Source organism: Berghia stephanieae, chromosome 15 (genome assembly GCF_034508935.2).
Source record: "Berghia stephanieae isolate SIO BIC M18660-M18661 chromosome 15, UCSD_Bste_1.3, whole genome shotgun sequence".
Lineage (NCBI taxonomy): Eukaryota > Metazoa > Mollusca > Gastropoda > Nudibranchia > Aeolidiidae > Berghia > Berghia stephanieae.
In genome coordinates this window covers 12,328,377-12,340,876 of record NC_088374.1, presented here as the reverse complement: position 1 = coordinate 12,340,876, position 12,500 = coordinate 12,328,377, and the positions used below count along the sequence as shown (strand labels likewise).

Genomic DNA, 12,500 nt, shown 5'->3' with positions numbered 1-12,500 from the left:
CACCTCCAGGAACTGTACACAGTTTATAAACCACCTCGGCCACTGCGGTCAGCATCAAACGAACTGCTTGAAATATCCAGGACCAAATTAAAGCCTGGAGAAAGATCTTTCTCCCACTTTGGAATGAACTCCCTGCTCCATTAAGAAGATCCCCATCACTGGACATTAAAATAAATCGGTTAAAAACATAATACTTTCAAAAAGCCTATGGTTTGTGATCAGCTGTAAATGCTTCTTGGGTACCTGTCATGAATATATTGTGTTGCAAGTGTGTTTATGTGGTACGTGCGGTTGTGGATGAGTGTGTGTGGTATTGGCGTGTTTGAGGCAGTGGGTTGTGGGCGGGGGTGGCTGTTAGTGTGTATTTTTCTCTTTCGATATGACAATTTCTGTTGTAATGCTCTCAGAGCCTCCAACCAGGGGGATAGGTTGCGCAATATAAATGTGCATTATTATTATTATTATTATATATATATATATATATATATATATATATATATATATGTGTGTGTGTGTGTGTGTGTGTGTGTGTGTTATTATTGATGGATGTCCTGCAGTTCAGAAATGCTCTATAACTTTAACTATAAATCCAGAGTATAGTAAATGAGGAAAAACTTAACACATATTTCGTCAAGACGGCCTTTTCTACGCACAGCGCTTCACGAAATGTGAGTTAATTATTTTACTCATTTATGTTATATATATATATATATATATATATATATATATATCCATACATATATATATATATATATATATATATATATGAGGCTTTGTCAAAGAGGTATTTGTCGTAAGATTCGCCACACAAATAAAACAATACTAAGTTATTTTTGAAAAATGGTATGGGATTCTTTCTTTTCTTTGTATTTATTATACTTTACTTAATAAATACAAAGACATGAAAGAATACGCTTATCTCTCTCTCTCTCTCTCTCTCTCTCTCTCTCTCTCTCTCTCTCTCTCTCTCTCCCCCTCCTTGCAAGTAAGATTCTCGTGGCCAATTGTATGGTAGTCGTAAATCAATTCGCCATAATTTGTGTTTTTCTCAATCCGCTTGAATGGCATTTTGTTCTTTATTTTTTTTCTTTCTTGTTTTTTTTTTTTTTAATATTTCTTTATTTTTTTTCATATATTTTAATTTCTTTATTTTCCATTACCAACCCAGAGAAAGTGATTCAACGGAATGGCCTTTTTAGTTCAAAATATTTTAGTATTGGTGTATTTCTGTGGAAAACTAAACCCAAGGTGAGACCTCATATATATATATATATTATATATATATATATATATATATTATATATATATATATATATATGTAATACGAAATAAATTTGGAGGTGTAGCAATACGCTACTACTACTACTGCTACTACTACTACTACTACTACTACTACTACTACTACTACTACTACTACTACTACTACTACTACTACTACTACTGCTACTACTACTACTACTACTACTACTACTCCAAATTTATTTCGTCAACCCAGCTTCTAAAGTCTTCCTCCGCCCTAAGGACAGTTTCGTAGCCACCTTCAAGTTTAGTGACTGGGCAGTGGAGGACGATGTGATCGCTGGTCTCTGGGGCTGTCTGACATTTCTGGCAGGTATCACTGTTTCGAAGTTTCCATCTGCACATATGTGATGCAGTTCTGCCATGTCCAGTTAAGAGGCGATTTGAGGAGGTCCAATATTTCCTGGCATTATTGAATGCAGGCACTCTTTTGGTTGGATCTTTTATGATGTTTCCTCCTCTTGGTGTTTCCCTTTTCCACATTTCTCTCCAGTTTTCCTCCAAATTGAAGTCTGCCATTTTTGTTAGGTGGATCGGTCTTCTCGATTTGAGTCTTGTTGTTGAAGGTGCCTGCTTTATTATTGATTTTATGGGAATGTTGTCTGTGGCTTCGTCAATCCTTGCATGCATCCTTTGGTTAGCTTCTTGTCGTCTAAGACTTGGTGGTGCAATGCCGCTCAGTGTTGGGAGCCACTGAGTTGGAGTTGACTTGAGACATCCTGTTATAATTCTCATTGATTCTCTTAGTCGGATGTCAATGCGGTTTACATGTGGGCTTCTCATCCAAACAGGGGCACAGTATTCTCCGACACTATAGCACAGTGCCAAAACAGATGTTCTCAGTACCTGTGGTGAGGATCCCCACGTTGTACTTGCGAGTTTTCTCACCAGGTTGTTTCTTTTTGCGATTTTATTTGCGGTTCCCTCAATGTGCTTGCGATAATTTAGTTGTCTGTCCAATGTAATGCCGAGGTATTTAGGGTTGGGGTCTGGGGGTAGTTAAGTTATCGGCTGTGATCTTCAGTTCTTTTGTTGCCTCTCGATTATTCAAGTGGAAGTTTGTGGACACTGATTTGGCGGTATTCATTTTTAGGTACCACCTATCAAAATATTGTTTCAGGCGAGTGGTGTCTTTACTGAGAACCTCTTCAATCTCTTTCCAGTTTTTCGATTGATAGGCTAATGCCCAGTCCTCAGCATATCCAAGTTTGAGTGGTTCGCAGTTTGGCATGTCGGAAATATAATCATTGAAGAAAGTTGGTGCTAAAACCGAACCTTGTGGTATCCCATTTTTAACTTTGTGTGTTTTGCTTTTGTGTTCTCCCAGTATGATATGAAATTGTCTTGTGCCAGTCATGGTAGACAGCAGTTTGAGCGTCTTTCTACAAGGAATCATTTTGGAGAGTTTTAACATCAGGCCGCCTGTTCAAACAGTGTCGTATTCTGCAGACAAATCTATTAGGTATGCACCAGTCTTCATTTTGTTCTCAAAGCCTGCTTAAATATATGAGGTCAGTGAAAGGACCTGTTCACTCGTGCTTCTTTGTGGTCTAAAGCCCGCTTGTTCTGGTGGTATGTTGGGATTTATGTATGGGGTGATTCGCTCTAGTACGATTCTTTCCAGGAGTTTGTATAAGCAGCATAGTAGAGATATTGGTCTATAGCTGGATGGTTCAGTCATTGGTTTGCCTGGTTTTAATATGGCGATTACTTTGGCATGTTTCCAAATTTGTGGGTATGTGCCATTTTCTATTATGTCTGTCATAGTATTTCCCAGCCAGTCTATTGTTTCTGGTCCAAAGTTAGTAATCATGTCGGGGTATATTCCATCAATGCCAGCAGCTTTGCCATTTTTTATTTTATTTATAGCTCCTTTCATTTCATCAATAGTTATTGGGACACTTAAAAACATGCAGGCAAAGTTTTCAGGGTCTTTTCATATTCTTTTATTTTTTCTTTTTCAAATTGATGGTTTGGGATGTGCTGCCCCCGTTGTTTAATTTCTTTGGCAATTTCGTCAGCTGCAATCTGGGGGGCTGATTTTGTTTGACTAGCTTCAGGGTCTAGCTTTTTGAGGGTTTGCCATGCATAGCGGCTGGAGTGACTGAAGTCAAAGTTTTCAACAGTTTCTACCCATCTCTCTTTTCGGCTTTCATGTAGTGTGTTTAGTAGTTCTTCTCCAACCTGTTCATCGTGTGTCTCCTCATATGTTTTCAGCAATTCTTTGCTTCGTTCACTCCAGCATGGGATGTATTGTTCTCTAAAACCCCTGTGTATGTTCTTCTTTGCGGAGGTTAGGACAAGTTTGTTAAATCTCCCTATATTCTCAGTTTTTGGGGGGATCCTTTTGCAGGTTTTGTCAATTTCATCAGCAAAAGCTTTCCAGTTTGCTTTTCGGAAATTCCACCTTGGATTGGGCAGGGTGTTCATGATTGGAATTTGGATTCCAGTTCTAACAATGACTGGACGATGTTGACTGTGAGGAAAGTCTCCCAGAATTTCTCTAGTTGACTTCAGCAAATTTCCATTTGGGTCTTTTGTTACAAACACGAGGTCTGGAGTATAGTCTTTGCACCAACGGGCCGATCTTAGAGTTCCTTTGTCTTTGGGGTTGTAAATGTTAGGTCATTAAGGTTTGCCCATTGTGAGATCTCATTCCTTGGAGTGTCATTTTTGTTGTAACCCCATTATAATGGTGGCTGTTAAAGTCTCCCATGATTATGGATGGGTGATTTTCTTTGTCTTTAGGGTAAGAGCCCCAGTTAAGATTTGGTGGTTTGTATACCTTAGTGATTTCAGTGTCACCAAATTCAGTGTCCTTCTCCTGGACCCACACCTCCAACTCAATGAAAATGAAAAATAAGAAAAGATACCATGCTGGCTCGGTCATCGCCCAGTACAAAAAGGACGGCGTGTCAAACGTAGGAAGTCCAATTGACATGACAAATGAGCTAGACTCCAACGTTGAACACAGTCTCACTATAGGCATTAGCATTAAAATACTTTCCCTGAATATAAAAGGAATATCAATGGCTAAGTGTGATTCCCTATCACATGTACTAAAAAATATGATGTCGACATTGTCCTCCTTCAGGAAACTCATCTCGATGACACTGCCCCTCCCTCAAGATACAACATTCAGGGATATCACGTAATAAACAAACGGCACCACATGTAATACGGCATCATCACATGTGCCAGAGCAGCAGCCCAAGTCACTGACCTGGGAGGCAGCACAGAAATCAACGGCAAACAAAGAATCACTATTAAATTTGGTGACACACACACACACACACTCACACACACACACACACACACATATAATATATATATATATATATATATATATATATATATAATATATATATATACATATATAAAGCTTTAAAGAGATAGATAGATAGAGAGAGAGAGAGAGGAGGAGGAGATAGATAGATATATAGATAGATAGATAGATAGATAGATAGATAGATAGATAGATAGATAGATAGATAGATAGATAGAAGAGAGAGAGAGAGAGAGAGAGAGAGAGAGAGAGAGAGAGAGACGGACAGAAATATATTGATAGAGACAAAGAGACGAAACAGGGATTTGAACCATACCTCCAGGTCATTGGACCATTGGAATATGTCAACTGTTGAAGGACGGCAGCCTTTGTGTATTTGCGGCAGAACAGCTTCAATTCAGCAATGCAGACGATGAGGACGGGGGGGGGGGGAAAGGGGATGGTTGAGGGATATAAAATATAGAGTTAGTTTGTTGTTCCAAATTCATCGTTTTCACAGGAAAGCAAAAGATTAATTTGAGTTTTTTAGCTGCTTTATATAGCGCAATATCCAGTTTAACGTGCTCAAAACGCTTTACAAAGGGTCCCTGAAAAAAACAGCAACACGTAACACGTAGAACGAGACATGACGCCTGTTAGGCCATAATACAATTATTTTTTTTCCGACAGAGACAACGCTGTTAACGGCCAGGTACTCATTTTACATCTGAATACGGTAAGAGAATGTGAGTAAAGAGCCTTCTCCATGGACTCAACTATGCGACGAGCGAGACTCGAACCCAGGACCTTCCGATCCGAAAGCGAGTGTCATACCACTAGACCACATAACCGCACAAGGAGCAGTTCTGTTGATGCATTTAAAGCAGCGCTTTTGTCTTTGAGTCTTAATTCAACAGGTAGCCAGTGAAGTGACAAACACATGGGTATTGTATGGTGTCTTGCCCTTTTTCTTAGAATGATCATATCAGGATGATTTTGGATGTGCTGCAATTTTCTAGCCACATTTGAAGATGTGAAAAGTTTCAGTTTATTACACATGCCCTGTGCTTTTCGTATTCCACGGGGCAACATAAAATTAATTTGAAGAATAGAACCGTTTCACTTAAACAGCACATTTCCATAACTTTATTATGTTCAGTGAGATGTGATAGGACCATCTCATCTGCTCCCAGGCCGTATGGGACCAAAATTCTATTTCACACAGTACTTGCCGCCTGTTACTCGTCCATTTGGTCCACAATAGTTCTTTTTGTCTAAAACGAGTTATTGTATTTATTTATCTTGACTATTATAATGTGCGGCTATGTGGTCTAGTGATATGACACTCGCTTTCGGATCGGACGATCCTGGGTCGAGATTCGCTCGGCGCATAGTTGAGTCTTTGGAGAAGGCAGTTCACTCACATTCTCTCACCTTACACAGGTGTAAAATGAGGACCTGGCCCTTAACAGCGTTGTCTCAGTGCGAAAAAAAAAGTAATATCGCCTAACAGGTGTCTCGTCCTACATGTTCAATGTTGCTGTCGGTCAGGGACCCCTTGTAGAGCGCTTTGATCACGTTTAGTGGATATTGCGCTATATAAAGCTCATTTTTTTCCTTAAACTTGACCGACCACATCAAACAGTATTAAGCCTGAACAATGTGTGTAGTAGTAGTCCACAGCCATTAGGCCCATGGAGGCTGAGTTTATCCCGTTTTCTATAGCGTGAAACGGAATTTAGCAATTGCATGCCACCCATTGGATAGGACGCCAGTCTATCGCAAAGTACTTTCTGCCAGATCTATCAGACTCAGCTACCCACTCACTGCTGGGTGGACAGGAGTCAGAAAGAACATCTCGACTCCACCAGGGATCGATCTCGGTCCTTTTGCTTGTGCAGCAAGTGCTCTACCTTCCAACTGAGCTATCGGGACCCCAGAAAATTTGTATGGTGAAAATTAAATATTTTGCCAGACCGACGAAAGAAATATACAATGGCGAGTTCAACCATCCAGGTCAACCACGCATCTCAATTTTTTCTACCAACCTTCTAGCTGTTGAGTGTTGCGTTGGCTAGTTAGGCAGGGGCCTCCTGTAAAGCGCTTTAAGCACAATGGGAGCGATCTACATTCATGTTTTCGTCCAACCAAGTCATCAATCACATGATTTGTTGCTGTCCAACGATTGGATATTTCTTTAGAGATGTAAACACGCTGCTTTGTTTATAAGAGTTGTAAACATACCCATGTTCAAGCTGAACAAAATGACCAATCGTGATGTTAGAAATTTCAAAAGCTGTCAACACTTTTCACTATGTTGGTCATTTTAAGCACACTTTGCAATGTTACTAATGACCTCGAGCACATGCCCATTGGTGGTTATAATTATCATTTTTAAAAAGCTCAAGTTCCTACTCACCTGTGTAGAACTTAAAAAGAATAATTGGTCCTCGTTCAATCCGAGATTTGGCAGAGGTTTCTCATTGTGTGTTTTCCTCCATTTTTTATAAGCCCTGAAAAATGGATAAAATAATGTATTCAAGACATTCCGCCAGCTGGACATAACGTACCAATGAACAAATCTGTGTGTAACCTTGAGCGTAAACGTATGATTGATACAATTTAGTGAGAACTACTCATAAAAATGGTCGGCAAAAACTGATAGCAAAGACCCGAGTGACGTCAATTCCGTTCTCTCTATATAGTGATGAATCCTCTCGAAACAGTGTTATGTTGGAATCGACTAGAAGCTAGAAAGTCTAGCTATGTGGTCTAGTGGTATGACACACGCTTTCGGATCGGAAGGTCTTGGGTTCGAGTCACGTTCTGAGTGGTACAAAGTTGAATCCTAGGAAAATGCTCTTCACTCACATTCTCTCACAGTAGTCAGGTGTAAAATAAGTACCTGACCGTCAACAGAATTTCCTCTGTCCAATAAAAAATGACAATATCGCCTTATAGTTGTTACGTGATGCAGTTGATCATGGATCCTTCGCAAAGCGTTTGAGCTCGTTTTGTGGATATTGCGTTATATAAAAGATCAAGTTTTGTTTTTATCTAACAGACCAAGCGACCCAATCACAGCCGGCTAGGGGTGGGGTGGGGGGGGGGGGTGTGGGTGGGGGGGGGGGGGGGGGGGGTAGAATGACAGTATGTCAACTGCACCCGTGATCCATGTAGGTACCTTTGATTGTGAAACAAAGTGCTTTACCAACTGAGTGATCGAGACCTTTTAAACTCTTTATAAAGAAATGTAACCTTATTAGAAGGGCTAGAAGGAATAGAAGAAACGGTAGTAGAAGTAGTAGTAGTAGTAGTAGTAGTAGTAGTAGTAGTAGTAGTAGTAGTAGTAGTAGTAGTAGTAGTAGTAGTAGTAGTAGTAGTAATAGTAGTAGTTGTTGTTGTTGTAGTGGTAGTGGTAGTAGTAGTATGATTATTATAATTAGAAGTAATATTAGTAGTAGTAGTAGTAGTAGTAGTAGTAGTAGTAGTAGTAGTAGTAGTAGTAGTAGTAGTAGTAGGTAGTAGTAGTAGTAGTAGTAGTAGTAGTAGTAGTAGTAGTAGTAGTAGTAGTAGTAGTAGTAGTAGTAGTAGTAGTAGTAGTAGTAGTAGTAGTAGTAGTAGTAGTAGTAGTAGTAGTAGTAGTAGTAGTAGTAGTAGTAGTAGTAGTAGTAGTAGTAGTAGTAGTAGTAGTAGTAGTAGTAGTAGTAGTAGTAGTAGGTAGTAGTAGTAGGTAGGTAGTAGTACGTGTTGTTGTTAGGATCAGGGGCCCCACGTTTAGTGGATATTGCTCTCTATAAAAGCTCATTTTTTTAAAAGATATTATCATTACTCTGTATTTATACAATATAGCACTTCGCCAAATAAAAAGTTAAAAAAAGATAAGCTTACTTGTACGCTTGAGCAACGCCTGAACTTAAAGCAGTATTTTCTGATTGGGTTATTGTTCCGTTGATCTGAAATTTAAAAAAAAAATAATTGAATAAAAAAAATATTAAAAAAAAAAATACTATAGAAAAAAAAGCCTTTATATGACACAATATCTACTAAAAGGAATCGAATCGCTTTACAAGGGGTCCTAATTTTCTTGTAAAGCGCTTTGAGCACGTTTAGTGGATATTACACTATATACAATCTCTTCTTTTTAAATATGCAGGACACATGACGAGATATTAAAGTTGTTTTTTTTTTACGGAAGAGACAATGCTATTAACGACCAGGTTCTCATTTTACACAGCCTGAGTTCGGTGAGAGAATATGATTAAAGCGTCTTTTTCCAAGGACTCACCAGCTGTGCATTCGCTGGCCAGAGCGGGACTCGAACCCTGGACCTTCCAATCTGAAGGCGAGTGCAATACTTAAAGACCACACAGTCTCAAACGGAAGAAATATGTGACATAACGTATGTAAGTGGTCATTTCTTGTTGTGACGGCCGAATAAAAAATTATATGTTTTATGCCATAAGGTTTATTATTATTATTATCATTATTATTATCATCGACATCATCATCATCATTGTTATTATTATTATTAAGGTTTATTATTATTATTATTATTGTTATTATTATTATTATTATTATTATTATTATTATTATTATTATTATTATTATTATTATTATAATTATTACTATTATTATTATTTATTGGTATTATTATCATTATTGTTATTATTATTATTATTATTATTATTATTATTATTATTATTATTATTATTATTATTATTATTATTATTATTATTATTATTATTATCATTATTATTATTATTATTGTTATTAATAATAATAATAATAATAATAATAATAATAATAATAATAATAATAATAATAATAATAATAATAATAATAATAATAATAATAATGCTGAAAACTTATACAGCGCTATAACTCCGAGACACCAGACTCTAAGCGCTTAAATTACAAATTACGTTGGCTGAAACATACTCATCCACACACACACTCATACACACACACACACACAGAGACACACACACATATACACAACACACAACAGAAACCAGACAAACCTATCTTGCTTCTCATACCATCTACTAAAGACGAAACAGATTTGTTTTAAGCGACCATTTAAAAATAGACAAAGAATCTTTTTCACGAATGCTATGTGGTAAGGCGTTCAAAACAGAGGGTCCGAAATGAGAAAAGGATCTCATTCCAGCATTTTTCCGTATTCGCGGGACAACTAGTTTGGTGGAGTCACTGGCCGAACGTAAGGGGTGGGATTTTGAATATCTGTCAATTAGTTCCGAAATGTAGGAACGGGTAGTACATTCAAGACAACGATACACTAAAACACAAGCTTTGAATTTAATCCTTTTCTCAACAGGCAGCCAATGCAGGTCAGGAAGCAGAGGTCTGGCAGAATCACACCTACGCTTCATGAATACTAGTCTGGCAGCGCTGTTTTTGACAGTCTGAAGACGTCTCATGTTATATTGCGAAACGCTAAACAACAGAGCATTGCAATAATCCAGCATTATTATTATTATTATTATTATTATTATTATTATTATTATTATTATTATTATTATTATTATTATTATATTATTATTATTATTATTATACATATCATTATTATTATTATTATATTATTATTTATTATTATTATTATTATTATTATTATTATTATTATTATTATTATATTATTATTATTATTATTATTATTATTATTATTATTATTATTCTAATAAGTGGCCCGTCTTTTTCTTCTTTGCCTCAGCTGTCCCTCAATGCACAGTTCAAGAAAATGTATGAATCTCTGAATCAATTTGTTAAATATATAAATTTAAAATGATTTCGCTGATTACAGATATATTAAAATCGATAACTGGAAAGGATAGAAACGCATTGTTGATTTACAGTTTTAGAATTATGAATTTTCCGCTTATCCATTTTGAAGAATTTTTTAAAATGGATCGTTCGGTTAACTGGAACTTAAATTATATGCATACAATATCTGAATATGAAGGAACGAATAGCAATCCTTAACTATCATAAATCTATGTTTTATAACTATCAATTCAGATTTGATGAAGACAAATGAAAGTGAGCATTACGCGCTTCAATCTTATTTTAATTGCAATTTTTTGTAAAATAACTTGTGTTTATGACATTTGGGATTTGATACACCATTTTAATGTTGACCGGTCAAAGGTAGAAATTCAAACAATTTTGAATCAGTGTTTCGACAATCATGTGTTCAACAACAGCAAGAAAATAAATACAGGATATATAAATTCTCACAGTCAGATGATTCATTTTTTAAGCTTTTTGTTGATGTACTTCTATGCCATTATATACCTTTTAATTATTATTTGCTTAATTTTCTTTTTAGAAATGCATTGGTTCAAATCAATCTCCAAATAAAATGTTGAGACGTGGGTAAAACATGTTCACATAATCTTGTTGTATTCTCCTTAATAAAACACTTACATTCTTTTGAGCGAGCACATCAAAAAAATTCGAATACTGGTCAATGATGCATTGGACTTGACCTTTGTAGGCATTCACCTCTGCCTGTGTCCACCAGGACACATAATTGCCTTGTGCATCAAACTTACTACCTGTAAAGTAAATAGAAAATATACATCATCAGGGGGTATCGTTGTTCAGCAGTACGGTCTCTAGAAATGACTTTGAGTTTGAAACGAATATTTTTGTGTTCGTGGATAGCTCACACGGTAGAGCCACGCTCTCACCTGCCAGGCGGAGTTGTCGTACCAATAAGGTCGCAGGTTCAAACCCCACCACCGCCGCGAAAAAAAAATTATTCTCTATTGTCTTCTGGCACTTTTCTACTCACTTCATATCTTGTTGTTACCAACATAAGTGCCTGCTCCACTCACTTTTCTGAATTAAAAATTCACCCCATACACCGGAGCATACTCAATGTCTCAATCGTTTCTATGTTATATGTTTGTGATGAGAATATTGGCTATTAAGCTTAACTGCTGGTCAACATTACTTCGCGATGGTGGTGAACGAATCGGCGGTCTCAAGAAGTGGGTGAGAGAGGGATCTAGAAATGACTTTGAGTTTGAAACGAATATTTTTGTGTTCGTGGATAGCTCACACGGTAGAGCCACGCTCTCACCTGCCAGGCGGAGTTGTCGTACCAATAAGGTCGCAGGTTCAAACCCCACCACCGCCGCGAAAAAAATTTTTATTCTCTATTGTCTTCTCGCACTTTTCTACTCACTTCATATCTTGTGGTCTCTGCTTCGTACCCGGAAGGTACCGAGTTCCATCACCCGCCACTTAGCTGTGTGGCCTTGAGCAAGTCACCTCGCCCTAGCTCAAGTTGCGGTGCTGCACTGCGACTGAAGCCTGGGTTATTCCAGTCTTCCCTTGGAATAGTCCCTAGAGACAATCGTTTCTATGTTATATGTTTGTGATGAGAATATTGGCTATTAAGCTTAACTGCTGGTCAAAATTACTTCGCGATGGTCGTGAACGAATCGGCGATCTCAAGAAGTGGGTGAGAGAGGGATCTAGAAATGACTTTGGGTTTGAAACGAATATTTTTGTGTTCGTGGATAGCTCACACGGTAGAGCCACGCTCTCACCTGCCAGGCGGAGTTGTCGTACCAATAAGGTCGCAGGTTCAAACCCCACCACCGCCGCGAAAAAATTTTTAATTCTCTATTGTCTTCTGGCACTTTTCTACTCACTTCATATCTTGTTGTTACCAACATAAGTGCCTGCTCCACTCACTTTTCTGAATTAAAAATTCACCCCATACACCGGAGCATACTCAATGTCTCAATCGTTTCTATGTTATATGTTTGTGATGAGAATATTGGCTATTAAGCTTAACTGCTGGTCAAAATTACTTCGCGATGGTGGTGAACGAATCGGCGATCTCAAGAAGTGGTGAGAGAGGGATCTAGAAATGACTTTGGGTTTGAAACGAATATTTTTG

The 12,500-nt window shown here is 37.5% G+C and overlaps 1 protein-coding gene across 1 annotated transcript in view; it reads right to left on the bottom strand.

The window, feature by feature from the left end:
- The window catches only part of LOC144960502 (neprilysin-2-like), a 38,490-nt gene that overhangs the window by 2,938 nt on the left and 23,052 nt on the right, over nucleotides 1–12,500 (bottom strand). Inside the window, exons 11-14 of the mRNA XM_078893669.1 lie at nucleotides 11,012–11,142; nucleotides 8,456–8,520; nucleotides 6,984–7,077; nucleotides 4,902–4,975 (exon numbers count right to left, since the gene is read on the bottom strand). Of these exons, the coding sequence (XP_078749795.1) occupies nucleotides 4,902–4,975; nucleotides 6,984–7,077; nucleotides 8,456–8,520; nucleotides 11,012–11,142 (364 nt within the window). The remainder of the gene's footprint in view (nucleotides 1–4,901; nucleotides 4,976–6,983; nucleotides 7,078–8,455; nucleotides 8,521–11,011; nucleotides 11,143–12,500) is intronic.